A 14,875-nucleotide genomic window follows, 5' to 3' on the forward strand; every position below is an offset into this window, starting at 1 on the left:
GTAGGAAAGTTAGAAGCTTGAGGGATCCATTGCCGATGAAATCATATATTTTTCTGAAAAAGATTTATTTTATAAAATTCAAATAGGTACATAAACTCCGTATACAATATTTACATGAGTATTGAGGTATATTTAACCTGAACCATTATTCATAACACCATCAAAACAATTTCTGGAGATTGAAATGCACTTTTTCCACTTTTTTTTGGATATTCCTATTGGCTTGCTTAAAAATTATCATTGTCCAGTGGGACACGTGTTCATTTCACTCACTTCGTTTTTGACTGTCATTGCATATGACTAATTATCTTGGAGTGACAGATCAACTTATACTCTTGAAATGGGATGCTTAGTGATTTTTTTGTCGCTTTACAGCATGATGACGACTGAGTTGGTGAAAATGTCGTCAAGGAATCAACTCATTAAGAATTGAGGAAGGTCACCATGACAAAATAGTCTTTGGACATCTTGAAATAGCAGTTGAGAATGCCCTAACAAACCTCCAAACGTCTTGATATGAGTTGTACAGAGGAGCTGGTGCTATCCGCAAAACATCAGGATGACGAATGTCAAACTGTGGATAAAGAGAACAGCAGGTATTTGTTTTAATTCATATTAGCCATGCCCACCTAAGGAATATATAGTAGGATAGGTAATCTGGTAAAATGAGGAAAATGTATTCTTTGAAACATTTTTTTCTATAAAAATGTGGTAGGTCACCGGAATTAAAAAGACGCTTAATATTAATCATGTGTTCACTAATATTTTTTAAAATATTTTGAATTTGACCAGACTAATCAATTCCAATTCAAGATTAGATTTCTTCTCCATTTCATCATGATCATTATCAATTGATTTCTCATAAGTAAAATGCAATGGTGAATTGGAAAATTAAAAAAATGTAGGAAATGATATTCCTCTCCTTACTATATTTCCACCTCAGAAAATATGGACAATTTGATGCTGGACGATTAAATACTAGGTTTTTAAGCAAATAAATCAGTGAGTCACCAATTTTTAATGAAACATCCCGATACATCCCTAAAAGAATTATCAAAGGGAGTTCATTCCATCGGAGAAGGTCAAAATTGACTAATTGTATGTTGGAATTATACATTTTCATAATTATTGTTTGTATGTATTGAGGTGGTATAAAACTGGATGGTAGCTGTATCTTTCGTCGTATAAAAATATTTGATAACTAAATTACCTGGAAATTCTTTTGAAAATTGAGGTATTTTAACTTGAAGTGATTTTTTTGTGCATGCTTCATATTTTTTGTCCCAACATTTGAGAAATATTTTCAAAAACTTGAATTTATTTTGAAATCGATTGATGTTTTCCAAATAATAACCTACAGCTAAGAATGAACTGAGGGAAAAATGTTATCATATATCTTGGTAAAAATTGTAGACTTGAAACGCTCTAGGAATTTTCTCCTATAAGTTTACACTGCATGTAAAATTGATGGTACGATGCATGAAAATAGTCTAAAATTATTATGTACTCACCACTACTCCTAGAGCATCGAGCTCACGGGCCACTGGGTCTAGTTTTCCAGGAGGAAATCTTATGCTAAGCTGGCATCCACGCTCATTAGGATCTTTCGGAGTAATGATTAAAGCATTGACAGAAGCAAGGTGCTTTTGTAAAAGTAACTCTGTGTATCCTGTCAGCAATCTTTGTTTTTCCAATATTTTTGGCATCGTAGCTTCCTCAAAAATCTGAAAGGAAAAGATGTGGTTCCCGTTATTGTTACTTTCTGAATGTGTACAGACGTTGTGACAAGGAAGAAAATATATAAATCATTGAAGTTTTTAGAGCGTTTGATTGAAAGTTTTATAAATGAAAACCTACAAATATATTATAATTGGGAATGTGACTGTTGAGTTTAATGTAACCTACTATTTTTCATTCGTGCTATAGTAAGCCTAAGTAAGAAAGAGGTGGAAGTATTCTCCATTCGCTATAAATTTTCCTAGGAATGCCCATTTCGTGGTACTTACAAGTACTTATTAATTTTTCATACGTGATTGACATGATATGAGTCTGCGATGGTGTATAGTCTGTTTCTCTGAACTATCTTATTCCAAAAATTTGTTCAATGCTCACTTTTTCATGAACATATATTATTTTCTCTGCGTTGCAAATATTCTAATTACCCTTAATTGGTCAATAACTCAAATTTAGAGGCGAAAATATTCTTTTAAATTAAAGCATGTAAGTATAACAAAAGGGAGATACTTAATAGTTTATTTGAAAAAATGTTGGTTAATTAATAAATTATTCAATGTATATCCGAAAATACACTCCCCATTTCGGCTAAATAATTAATTTGCATCATTGAAAAAGAAATTCAAAAGAGACTACATATTAAACATAATGCAGAATGATATGAGCTTCCGTATGACTATGAAAGAATATATTACGTAAACAAAGCTAACCAATGATTCACGAGGTAGTAATGCGCTCACCGCCATGTTGACATTCATAAGTATCACATGGCGGTAAAGCGTTGTTTCTGTCGCTGTTTCGCGTACATGTTATTTGATGGCGCCACTGGGCAGCTGTGTCTCGTTCAGTGTGACTTTCAACATTAACCGAGGAGAAAGTGGTCTTTTTTAGTTGACAATCATCTCGATTGCGTTGAATGTGTGGTGTAAGTGATTCATTGCCTCAGTTACTTGTTACTACCGTAAATTTCCTCGTATAAAAGTGGAAATCGAAGACTGACAGGGCCGCTGGCTCGATGGTCGGCAAAGGGTCAAGGTGATAATTACCTCTAAGCTGGCCAAGTTGAGCGCAGTGTGCCATGGAGATGGGTTGGACACTTTGAATGAAGATGCTCCTGAAGCGGGCTCCAGCTTGAAACTCATCTTGAACCTCGTCTCCGGCTTGTTGCTCCACCAGCCCCGCAGCGCCTTTCTCCCTTCCCCTTTCAAGTGGCGGGAATGCACGAAGATTCCACCCACACCTCCCGCTCCCGAATTCAGATACTGAGCGTGAAATAAAAATATTGCCGTTATTAGAAGCTGATTTCGAGATTGATAGACTTAAGTTCCATTCTACTTCTCTGATACTTATTTCAGCCGTTTCAATTATATAATTTCTATAAATTACTAAGCTTGTCATCCAAAGATAAAAATTCCAAAATCTCTACAAACATCCTAAAATTCACTTCTGAGAACGTTCCACTTAATTATGCATCGTTATCGCTTTTTTATGGCATTTATTTCGCTCGTATCAATAAATTTTCATTTGTTACTGTGATAATAATTGGGAGTTATTACTGCAAATCGTCTTCCACCTCTCAAAAATACACCTCCGAACATTAAAAAATTTTTGCTCACCGTTATTTTACTGATCTGATGCTCATTATTTTATTTGTGCTCTAATAACATATATCTGTTGCTTTTAGCCTACGTTGAATCTCAATTTCCTCTCAGTTTTTGCTCACATTCATGACTCCGGAATATTTAAACTCCTCACTCGACACATGTCAAATTAAAATTTGTGAACCATACTCAGAATAAACAGAGCTGATTCTGATCCATTTTTCCTTATTGTGACATCCTATCATATTTTGGGTTTGGAATTTGATTGTCCACTTTTTGGCCATAAAACTATACTTCATTACTTTTAGCAGAGGCTTTTCATTTTCATCATACGTATCTTCAAATAGTAGGTACTTCGTTTTGCACCCTTATTCATCTATCATCAGTCCCACTTTAATAGCTTTCACTGTTAGTTTTTTCAGCCAATATTTTTAGATCATCTTTAGTCTCGGCTAATATTGCAACATTATCACCATATCCCTGTAGGCCCCATAATTTTGCCTCTAACATTGACTCCTCCTAATGCCTTATTTTTGTCAAAATGCCTTTTATTAAGAGTAGAACATTTCCTGTATTTTCTATTTTTTGCTCTCATAAGTTTTACCTAGAGCATAATAAAAATATTCTATTCTATTCTCCTAGGGAAGAATGATACACACAATTCTCAACTACTTGCTGCATTACATGGAGTGAGGCAGGTATTACTCATGTAAATTTACCTTGTACGAGCACCAAACTCCAAAATCTGGACCACAGTCGTGGATTTGAAGTGCGACATTTCCCACCGCATGAGCTAAATCCCATCCAATGTAGCAGCCTTCTTCATGGGCTGCCTTGGTTATGGCTTCCATGTCAAAGAGCTGACCTAAATAGATGAATGTTATCCATGGTAAATCACCTCTTGCAAGAAAATTAGATGAAGTGGACATTCAATAACTAAATGAACGGAAGAAAATATGCTCATAATCTTTCCTTAGAGTTAAGTTCTGAGCGAAAAAATAAGATATAAGATTTAGGGACAATGATTCGAGCATAAGAGCATCTCCTACAATCATGAAATAAAGATGTGATCGCATTGAATTAAAGGGATTGTCAAATTTTCCGATATTAATTTAAAGCTTTTACCAAAGTGTACTTCATTTGAGGAACTTTATCTGCATTTCCTGTGTTATACCCATGAATTTTCAGTAATCAAATGTGTAATAATTCTAGCAACTTGGTTTTACTTCACTCTTGGAGTCAAAATAATTTTAACTAAATTTGTACTACAATACTTACCTTCAGGAACATACTCAAAGTTGCTTACCTGTGTAGTAATGAACAGTGCTCAAAAGAACAAGAGCTGTTTCTGATCCATGTTTCCTTATAGTGTCTATGATTTTTTGATTTGGAATGTAATTGTCTCCTTTTTCACCGACGATAATGAGTGCATCATTCACATTTTGTCCATGCAATTCAAGGTGAGACATCACAGCGTACTGGAAACAAAGAAATCCAGTTATTACTCAAGTTCATTGAATCTTACAGAGTCTCAACCGAATTTGAAGCCAAAAGGATATATTTATTTATTGGCTCGACGATGGGAGTTACTAGAGATTTGAAAGCTGTCCGAGGCTCAGGCAACACCAATCTGATATAATGAATAGAATTTCACTTTGGCTCCTGAATGTGCCTGCATCTGTGTGATTGAAATGAAACAAGCGCGGAGTAAAGAAGAAAAATGAACGATTCTTGGCAGATTTATATCCATATTAAAATATGAGGGGTTCGTGTGAACTACTAACGATTATAAAAGTCTCGTGTAAAGTACTTATTTGAATATTTTTTGGAAAATTTGTATTCCAATACAAAAAATATCCAGAAAATTCCATCTATGAACGTTTGCTGGGATTAGGTATATCTCTTTATGTAGGATGTGTAGAATATATTTTTTTATTAACATCCTTTCAATAAGAGGTAGCTATTAAATTTTGAAATTTGCTAATATTTAGCAATAAAGGACCTGATTTAAATGTTGCGCAGTCATACATTACTGCCTGATTATGCTTGTGAGCCATATTATTCTGTCAACTTATTGAGTTCAAGATTTTTTGCTCCAAAGATGAGTTTAAAAAAACAATATTTTACAAACACTCAAAAAGTAGTTCTTCGATCTCTGAGAATTTTTCTCTTCATTCAGCGACGTATGACTTTAGAGCCAGTTGAAATTAGCTAGACCAAATTGGCAAATTGGACAAAGCACTGATTTTTTTACTGATGTAAACCAGACGTTTAAAGATTAAGATCTTATGTTTGAGGTGCGTTGATAATCACCCTGTCTGAAGGGAAGGTGTCCTTTTCAATTATGATTTTATGGCGACCAACTCCTGGACCTTGAGGTTGGTAAAACGTCACGAGCATGAAGTGAAGGTTCACTGTCAAGGAATTCATGAGAGCAACTTCGGAGGGCTGTGCTCCAATCAGCCTAGCGGTGGACTCCACGGCGTAATTGTCGCACAGAGCTGCTGGAAGGGCACCGTGGAAATGAGAATGGACGCCCCTGGAAGATATTATCGGAAATTTATTAATAGCACAGAGCATTTTGAGACAGGTGTTATTCAAATTAAAATAAATGGCTTTCCTTCCGAGGAATGAGAATTTATAGGTCAACTTATTTTACCTACGCTAATAAAATACCGATATAATAGTTCATACTTTTATAAAATGTCGGGCAAAATTATGTGGACCCCTATGGCAATCAGCCTCCTGGTAGTTTGCGGAAAAATTGAAAAGAAGGCGATCTTAATCTTTATCCCCGGTTAAAGTTTTTATTTCACTTAATGAACAGGCAAAGGGTAAAATTGATTGGTAGATACCTAAATATCAATTGTAAATAATTATCAGGCCTCATCATTGCTGTGAGGTATTGCATTCCAGCAAGGCGTCACAAAAAAAGAAAAATGAACCTTCTTTCCATAAATAACGTCCTTAATCCACCCCTTCTCTTTCTAATTAATAATAGCAATAAGTAAAATGATGCACATTTTCTGCCAAGGTTGCTTTCAGAATTTTTTCCGGGGTTTAGGACCAGGTTAATATGGAGAGGGTACACATATTTTGGGGGGAACAACATTTTAAATTCCTCATGGTTTTCACTGTCCATGAAGGTTCTTGTGATTCTAATTCATATTTCTATACGTACGTATATACATATATCGGTAAATTTGGCTAAATTAGAAATCAAATCGCGAACTTCCCCAATTTTTTTAAGTATATGTTTATGTAATATTATTTCTATTCCATTTAGTTTAACTAGGATTTATTAAATTCAATAATCATGCATTGTCTAATAAGTCTTTAGCAAAAATGGGTTGGCTGAATTTTATTCATTACGGTTGTTGTGATACGATATATTAATTAAGTGATGAATTAAATCTTTTGACTTAGAGAATTGAAAATCCATTATAATAGCAAAAATGTGATTGCAACTGCATGCTTACATTTCAGGATATACTTGACTTTACTTTAATAACTTGCTTAAATTATCTGTATTGTAAATGAAGGAACTATTATGTTAATGAGAGAATTGTAGGAATTTCTATTAATACATAATTTTGGGTGCCAAAATAGAAAACTAAAACTAGATAGATTGATAAAACTCACAATTTTCCCCATGAGCTCATTGCGTCCAGGACTTTGGCATCAGCTGAGCAAGGCTTCAAACCCAACGAATTTCCGCATAAGTAGATACAGTCTTCATCAGGCTCAGTCAATTTTAGATCAGCTATTGAGATAATAAAAGAAGTTGATAGTTCAGTTTTTTGTATTACAGAAATGGTTTTACTTTTTATTAGTAAGACAATTCAGCACAGAACACATTCTTAGTGTTCCCGACGATCTCTACACTGATAATCTACAAACAAAAGTATAAAATTCGTCACAGAAAGGAAATACCGCTCCTTTTTGTTGCACCTAATTAATTGTATGTTTTTGATATTTCTTATGCTTCCGAAAAGTTTCCTGCCACCAAAATGTTTTGCCTGAATTATTCACCCCTTAATTATGTACATTAAGAAGCTCATCAGGCTGCTCTTACATGTTATTTTACGAATACTAAAAAGAATAATATTACTACCGTGTAATTCTGTCCCGGCGAATTATTTTGGAGAAATTGGTATTTTAACAGATTTAATCAGATTTTTTTACTATGTTGGAATTTTAATATATGCTGAGATGATTCATCGACCCAGTTGCTTTGTTCCAAATGTTTATTTGATTTCTGCCGCTTCTGAATCGTCTGTTTGAGATGCACCAAACCTTGGATGCATTTAAAATTCCATCGACCGCCATTGCTATATGAATCCTGGCACATATGCAACCATCGACACAAGGTCGTGTGTCTGAAAGTGATTTGTAGTCGGAGTGCTCATATAACTGCCAGTTCACTATGGTTACGATAACTGTGTATTTTTAGTTTGCGGATGTAACTGGTGAAGCGATACGTGGAGTGCTGTTAGAATTCGGGTAGCTTATCGCATATTGAATGTCACATCGATAAGAAATACAATTGAAGGAGAAACCCATTTTCCCCTGAGCACAAAGTTCTTGGCATACGCCAGTCGGTACAATCATAATGGGAAAGTTATGATTACTTTCAGAAACCAATGAGTAGGCTACAATAGAAATTTTAAAAAAATGTAACGGCTACTAGTAAAAGCTACCTGAAATGTAATCCTTACTGAGTATCTGAGTTACTTTTCCTCAGTTACTCCTCATCTAGGGGTTTCTTAAGGATAGATCCAGCGTTTGGGAAAGATATTCAGCGAGAAAATGGGATCCGGTGAAGAAAGACTGACTATGTGAAGAACTCTATAAAATACAGAGGAAAATTTGCAATTCGTAAAAAACTTCTATGGGCGTACTAACAGTGTTACACAGATGTTATATAAATTAGGCTGGTAGCCGTTAGAGAGTCTTAGCCTGCGCGCGAGGCTTAGATTGCTTAAGAAATTGAGAAAAGATAGGGAAATGAGGGGCAAGAGTACACATTTACAAACAATTAGAAAAATTAATTCGATTCAAGCAATAATTTTTATTTTTACACAATTTGTTCGTAGTTGCATGTACTACAATACTTACCTTTCATTGCTATAGAAAAAATAAAGAACATGCGATATTCATGAAAATGTAAGATAAAACAAATAGGAATCATGTCCTACATGTGGGGCAAGAGTCCTAATCACAGTTTTCGCATGTGAACTTTCCCTTTCTAGAATACGTGGAGCAAGGTTATTTAATATATGTTTTACAATCATGACACAAAATCCAATCAGCTAATTATGGATCTGTGCTCAATTTTCCACAAACTCCATAGTGATAATAATTTTTTCCGGTGAAGCTAATGTCCAGAGAAATATTTCGGAAAAGGAATCTTGCTCCATACGGACACTTGCCCCTCGCTACCCAATCTTTTAGACCAATACAGGGAACAACAAATTAGAACCCCTCTATATTTCGAGGTTCGAAAGAAGCGATCAATTATGAGAGATATTTTGCCGAACAGACAGGAATGGGAATTCGCTTTTCCCTCGAACAATATAGGACTTTCATTAATAATAGGGGGTACTTAGAGCATTTCCATTTTATGTATTGACGAATCTTGTTCTTACACCCTACGGTGGCTTGCGGGGTAGAAGGTAGATGTAGATATTAGAATATATTCGAACTACAACTACCGCTAAGAATTCATAAATGTTTACTTTAATTTAGAAAATATATTTAATCTTTTTCTTGAAAATATTAAATATCAAAAAACCCCCTAAAGTAATTTAATGATTAATTATTCCTCATGGAATTATTTATCCTTCATAAACCTATTTGCTTAAAGGAATATTTTAAAAAAATCATGTGGAACACCATTAGATAGCAGTGGTATGGGTCAGCAAAATTTTAAAATTCTCTATTTCGTTCGGCGCTAACCTCTCATACACCTTCCTCGCTTTTAAAAATAATCACAATTTATAGTATTGATCTACGCTATCAAGTAAAATTTTCTACTCAGCTTTAAACAGGTGAAACCGTTGACAGTCACATTATTGTCGTGATGAGGACATCTCTAAATATCTAAGGATGTTTTGTATAAAATAATGCGCATAAATTCCATCATTCACTTTTATCCATCGCATTAAAGCATAGGCAGATATATTTATGAAAACCTGTGCCAAACTTATGTTTTATGTTCACGCGATGGTAAAATAATGTATCGTGAACCCGGTAATTTTTAAGGCCAATGAATACGTTCTGTATGGGAAGGGCATATTCATTACAACGATCACGTCGGTGATACTTGCTTAAAATGTCTCGTTTCAATCTCCATGACTATGAGAAAATATGTATACGAGCCTATAACTTGAGATTGATTTTTTAAGCAATTTAAGTATCCCTATTACTTTTTGCTAGAATAATGTCTCTTTTGTTGCTATTGTACACTGGTTTTGACATTTTTGTAATGATTTTTTATTTATTTATCTTCATCACCCCGAAAACAGCTCACTGAAGGCCTTTTACATCGGGAGAAATAACGTTAAACAATGACTCACACATAACCATGCCCTAGAAAGGGACAAGCTACCCAGGCGGGACTCGAACCCGCGACCTTCGGTTTGGTAGGCGAACTTTACCCCACTTATCTGTGAATAAACTTGTCTTGATGATTGCCTTAACAGATTTAAACCCTACCAAAAGAGTGCCTAGTTTCATTCTATTATAGCTAATACTTAGTGTGTGCTATTAATTATGTTAATGAATGAAATAAAGTCATATTTATATTATTTTCATCATTCATAAAGACGGAAAAGGATGACTTACCCCTAAGTTGGAATAGAAGTTGATATCATGGAAAGGTGTGAGGGAGGAATCATAGAGGTCTTAAGGAATAAATGATCGTTGAAATAGACTGGAGAAGGAATTCTATATTTTATCACAAGCAATAAAGAAAGTTTTTTCTCTGAGGTTGAATGAGAGCTTGATCAGGCAGATTAGGAGACTAAATTTGATATAATAGGAAAAAGGTTTATACCAAAGCAACGGATAATTTTTTTACAACTCATGGATGAAAGTTTCGTGTACTCACTGTAGGGCAAGTCTTTCATTTTTGGGATGCAAAACTTGGATCGCTGTGTCTTGAGCGGATCCTCCTCGTCCATCTTGACTGCGAAATCGCTTTTCTCCACCGTGGTGCCCCATTCCTTCGCCAATTCCTCAAGAGTCGTCGCCGGATGCTGCTGCTGTGGAAGATCAAATTTCAGAGATGACACAAAATTCACACCTTTCCGTCTGGCACGTAGCCACAAATTTGCATCGATGGCGTCCCTTGGGTTGTGTGAGGGTTTTCTATACTTATTGATATTTTGTTTATAATTTTAACGCATCAAAAATGAATACATTTCGTTCAATCCGTTGTAAATATTTTTTGTAATAATGCTGAAAATCAAATTCGTCGTTTGTTATCAATAGATATAATGAACTTCAGATACCCTATATGGAAAAAATGGAATATCAGAAAATAGATGTACATAGTGTCAGAAGTTAGATATTATAACGATAAATTAAGAGAGATATTTTTCCATACGGGTTAGTATGGAAATTTGTATTTCGAGCAATAAAGGTCTTTAATCAATGCTAAGCTGATCCTCGTTGAGGCATTTCATTTTCATGTGTTAACGGCTTGTGCCCAAACACCCCCCTCCACACGCCTATTGAGGCGGCTTGCATGGTAATGTGTAGATGTAATATATCCCTGCCACAAGGGCTTGCCGGCTGTATAAATTTTCGAAAGAAGATGAAAACTTAGAACTTCAAAAATCGCCTGTGTTTCTCTTGTATAGTGCCAAATTATATTGATATTGTATTACGTATTTTTATATTCATCATGGTGAATACAACTTGGCTCACATGGAATGTAAATTGTTTAATTAATTTAATTAATTACTGGAAAAAATAATAGCAGATTTTATAGTCATCAATTGGTAAGGTAATGTAGATCCGTAAAATTCTTCTGTAGCTGCTTCTGATATCGCTTCAGGAAATTTCGCTGATTTTTTAATCTCATTTTTAATTTATATATAGTAATTTCTGTGGGCTCTGGCAAAAGTGAATTAATAAATTGAAGTTACTCAATTCAAATATCAATGTAGTCATGGTGGTTAATATAAATTACACTACTTACAAGTTCCAGCTGTTGGAAATTTACATTTATATTCACATAAACTGAATTCTTCCAATTACTTATCGTTAAATGTAACGTTATGAATTCTCGGTGCATAGTGCAATAGAGAAATAGTTTTGGCAAAAACTAATAAAAAGTTGATGAATTTTTTGTGTTTTGTTTCTGTAAGGGTTTGCTGTAAGTTTTCGCAATGCTATTGTAAACTTTTGCTCAACGGAATGCTTCAATATCAGTAATCTATTAATCAGTATTCTCTTAGCAATTATATTACTACAGAAAAAAATCTATTTGTACGCCCTCGAATCAATAAGAAACTTATCTTATCAACCCAATTCGTTTTATAATTGTTAAGGATTACCTGAATATTAAATCGAACGCATGACATTTATTTCTTCTTCATCCATATATTATGTATTAGAATGCGTAGAGAAGAAAATCTGTCCGCTGGTATGCCAATCATGAGGAAATTTATCTCATTCATCTAAATTCAATCGTTTAAATGGAAAATGGAATGTAAATATCTGGAAAAATAAGGCGACACGACGAATTTCTTTTTGCGATAGTAAGTGCTTGCGAAAGAAACTGTGTACCTTGCTATGCAAATCACAACAAAAATTATCTCATGCATCTAAATTCGTTCGTGTAAATGGAAATGGATTTCCTGATAAATAAGGTGACAAGATGAAATTATTTTTGTTTTAAATCGTGTATAACTCTGATTGGCAAAGAAAATTTATGTTTACGTGTTCAAATCGTAATGAAAATCATGCAACTACGAAATAGAAATACGTTGACAAGACATCGCGTGAAATTGGAAATTAATTTACTGGGCCATTATTTGACTCCATTCCATATTATATTGCCACCTTCATCTATACGTTTCTACATTAGTGTATGAAAATTGAGTAGAAATTTGCCACAAATACTTAAATATAACTAAATGATTACAACTTTCGCGGACCATTTTTTATGAATAAAATTCTCATTTGGGTGATTTCCGCGTATATTTGTACCTCTTCCCCTAACGTTTTTCCTCTCATACTCTTAGGCAGCCTCCAATGCGCGAGGGGAAAAAATACGCGGATAACACACAAAAATATTTATACTCTAATTTTACATCACGACCGCTTTCAAAACATGCTTTATCATGAATGATTAAAAATAAACTTTGTTATATTCCACTCAGTATTTATTTAAATACTATGTCGGTTTCGACCTTTTTAAGTCATTATCTAGATGTAAAAGAACAATTTTATAGATAGACCTGTAGAATGTATATCCTTGTGTAGTATGATCTCAACTGTTCGAATATTGCGAGATCATCCACAAGTATATATACCGCCCTGTCTGTCTATCAATTTGTTCTTTTATATCTTGATATTGACCTGAAAAGGTCGAAACCGGTAGAGTTTTTTTTATAAATTCTCTGTGGATTATAGTAAATTTTATTTTTGAATATATCATGTCACCATTCCACGAAGTGCACTCGCAAACCGTTGATTTCATTCTGAATATTATCACAAAATATATTGAAACTTTTAACTCACTAATGTGTTACAATTCCACCTGAATGAGTCTGAAACAGCCCTTTAGCTACATTTCTAACGAAAAAACTCTTCCGCGAGGCAGCGCAAAAATCTGCGCGTGGAATAATATGTCCGCTCCAATAGTCTGGCCGCTTTAAAAATCAAATGGAGAAGTCGAACGGAAGGGGCGCAGTCAAATGGCTCACCTGTGCCGCGGTGGTCTTCTGCGCTAGATTTGCCATGATCTTCCTCCCTGTCGCCGAGCACAAGCAATTATGACACCTGACAGACTGAAACAACCGCGGTTCGTCCGTATACCTCCGTATTATACCCCGTACGCCCCCCACCCTTCACGACCCCATCTCTCCCCGCTCCCCCACCTCCCAATTTTCCATCCCTCTACATTGTTGCGCGAACTTGAGTGCTACTGTTATTTGCCCAGAATTACAGCGATTGGAGCGGGGGGATTCGCCCCATGTGGTGATCCCCTTAAGAACATTCTTCGGTTGGGAAACCCTCCTGAAAACAAAGGAAAACTAACGCGTCGGCGGGGCAGACGTATGGAGGATGCAGATAGCTCTCACCTGATTGGTTGAGTATCTCCCGCGCCCCCGCCCCCGCCTGGCAACGTGATATACGGCCGAGGAGGAAGTTTACGATCGACGCATCTTAATCCTCCGTTGGCCCACCCGAAATCTTTTCGCATTACCTTCACCTTCTGTGACGCAGCCGCCTCTCCCCGCTCTTTTTTTTTCCTCGGCGGTTTTTTTTTATACAAGCGATGGATGTCATGGCGTGGCCTCCGCGTCAAAAACTTAAATAAAGTCGCTGGAAGGATTTAATTGTAGAAAATTGTTTGAATATTTGTATCTACTACGATATTCTCAGGTTCATTGGCTATAAATGTATAAAAATTAAGTGCACGATAGTTACATTTTGTATGTCTTGGTATGAAATAAAACACAAAGAACGACATCGCGTTAAATAGTTTTAAAAACATATTTTGACGATATTGCGATTGTTTGTTATTTTCCGTTATTTTGTCTAGATTTGTTTCTAGTTTGTGCAGTGCTGTAGTTGGGCCGGTACGGGTCGGTATGGCGTACCCCCTAAAATCCAAACTCGTTATAAGCGTACCGGATAAAATACCATCGCGGTCGGATGTATAATACATATTGTTCAGCTGTTGGAATATTTGGTGAGTACCGCCTAATTTTTTTTTCCAACTACAGCACTGAGTTTGTGTCAATGTTAGGTCAATAATTAGAGCTCATTAGATTTCAAGAGCTATTTTTTAATTTTCGTTGGCTACCGTTTCTTTTTCTAGAAATGTTTTTAGTTTGTCTCGAGGTTTGATCAGTAAACGTATTTATGGATCTTTAAAAACAGATTCAGCGCTTTCCTGGAGAAAATAAATTAATTTATGTTAATTATTTATAATGCTTTTGATATTTGCATCTAATATACAATCCATTCAATCCATTCTCGTGTTAATTAACAGTAATAGGTATAAACATTCATTAAAGTGTATTATAATTAAATTTTTATGACTAGGGTTGAAAGAAAACTCAAAAAATGACATCATGTTAAATATTTTGAAACGCATCGTGTTTCTTTTAATAATTTTTTGTTGTTTACCCATATTTTTCTAGAATTTCTTTCAGTTTTTTTATCTTTTATATTTGGTCCTTTGAAAACGGATTCGGTACTTTCCCTGCGAATACAATTTATTTTATTGTAATTATATGAAGAACTCTGTTTTCCCACGTAGATGTATTACAAAAGTGCTCTGCGACCTGGATTCGAAG

The 14,875-nt window shown here is 35.0% G+C and overlaps 1 protein-coding gene across 2 annotated transcripts; it reads right to left on the minus strand.

The window, feature by feature from the left end:
* Nucleotides 1–48: 48 nt before the first annotated feature.
* Nucleotides 49–13,378, minus strand: LOC124154522 (kynureninase-like). Of its 2 annotated transcripts, none has more exons than XM_046528314.1 (9): nucleotides 13,274–13,378; nucleotides 10,447–10,600; nucleotides 6,978–7,098; nucleotides 5,649–5,874; nucleotides 4,642–4,813; nucleotides 4,055–4,200; nucleotides 2,781–2,996; nucleotides 1,512–1,724; nucleotides 49–574 (listed from the first exon to the last, which is right to left on the minus strand). In XM_046528314.1, exons 1-9 carry the CDS (start codon nucleotides 13,307–13,309, stop codon nucleotides 440–442), a joined length of 1,419 nt encoding a protein of 472 aa, XP_046384270.1. In that variant the 5' UTR covers nucleotides 13,310–13,378; the 3' UTR covers nucleotides 49–439. The 2 variants fall into 2 exon arrangements, with proteins under 2 accessions (XP_046384270.1, XP_046384271.1); XM_046528315.1 differs by having other exon boundaries at nucleotides 10,447–10,597; nucleotides 13,274–13,366.
* Between the last annotated feature and the right edge of the window lie 1,497 nt (nucleotides 13,379–14,875).

The sequence above is a fragment of the Ischnura elegans genome, chromosome 2, assembly GCF_921293095.1.
Source record: "Ischnura elegans chromosome 2, ioIscEleg1.1, whole genome shotgun sequence".
Lineage (NCBI taxonomy): Eukaryota > Metazoa > Arthropoda > Insecta > Odonata > Coenagrionidae > Ischnura > Ischnura elegans.

Bases quoted from the DNA above. Each gene is read 5' to 3' on its own strand.
- LOC124154522 (XM_046528314.1), bottom strand. From the start codon at position 13,309: ATGGCAAATCTAGCGCAGAAGACCACCGCGGCACAG. The intron at 7,099-10,446 runs GTGAGTACACGA...TTATCTCAATAG, and splicing joins AATGAAAGACTTGCCCTACA to CTGATCTAAAATTGACTGAG. The intron at 575-1,511 runs GTGAGTACATAA...CTTTATCCACAG, and splicing joins TCGATGCTCTAGGAGTAGTG to TTTGACATTCGTCATCCTGA.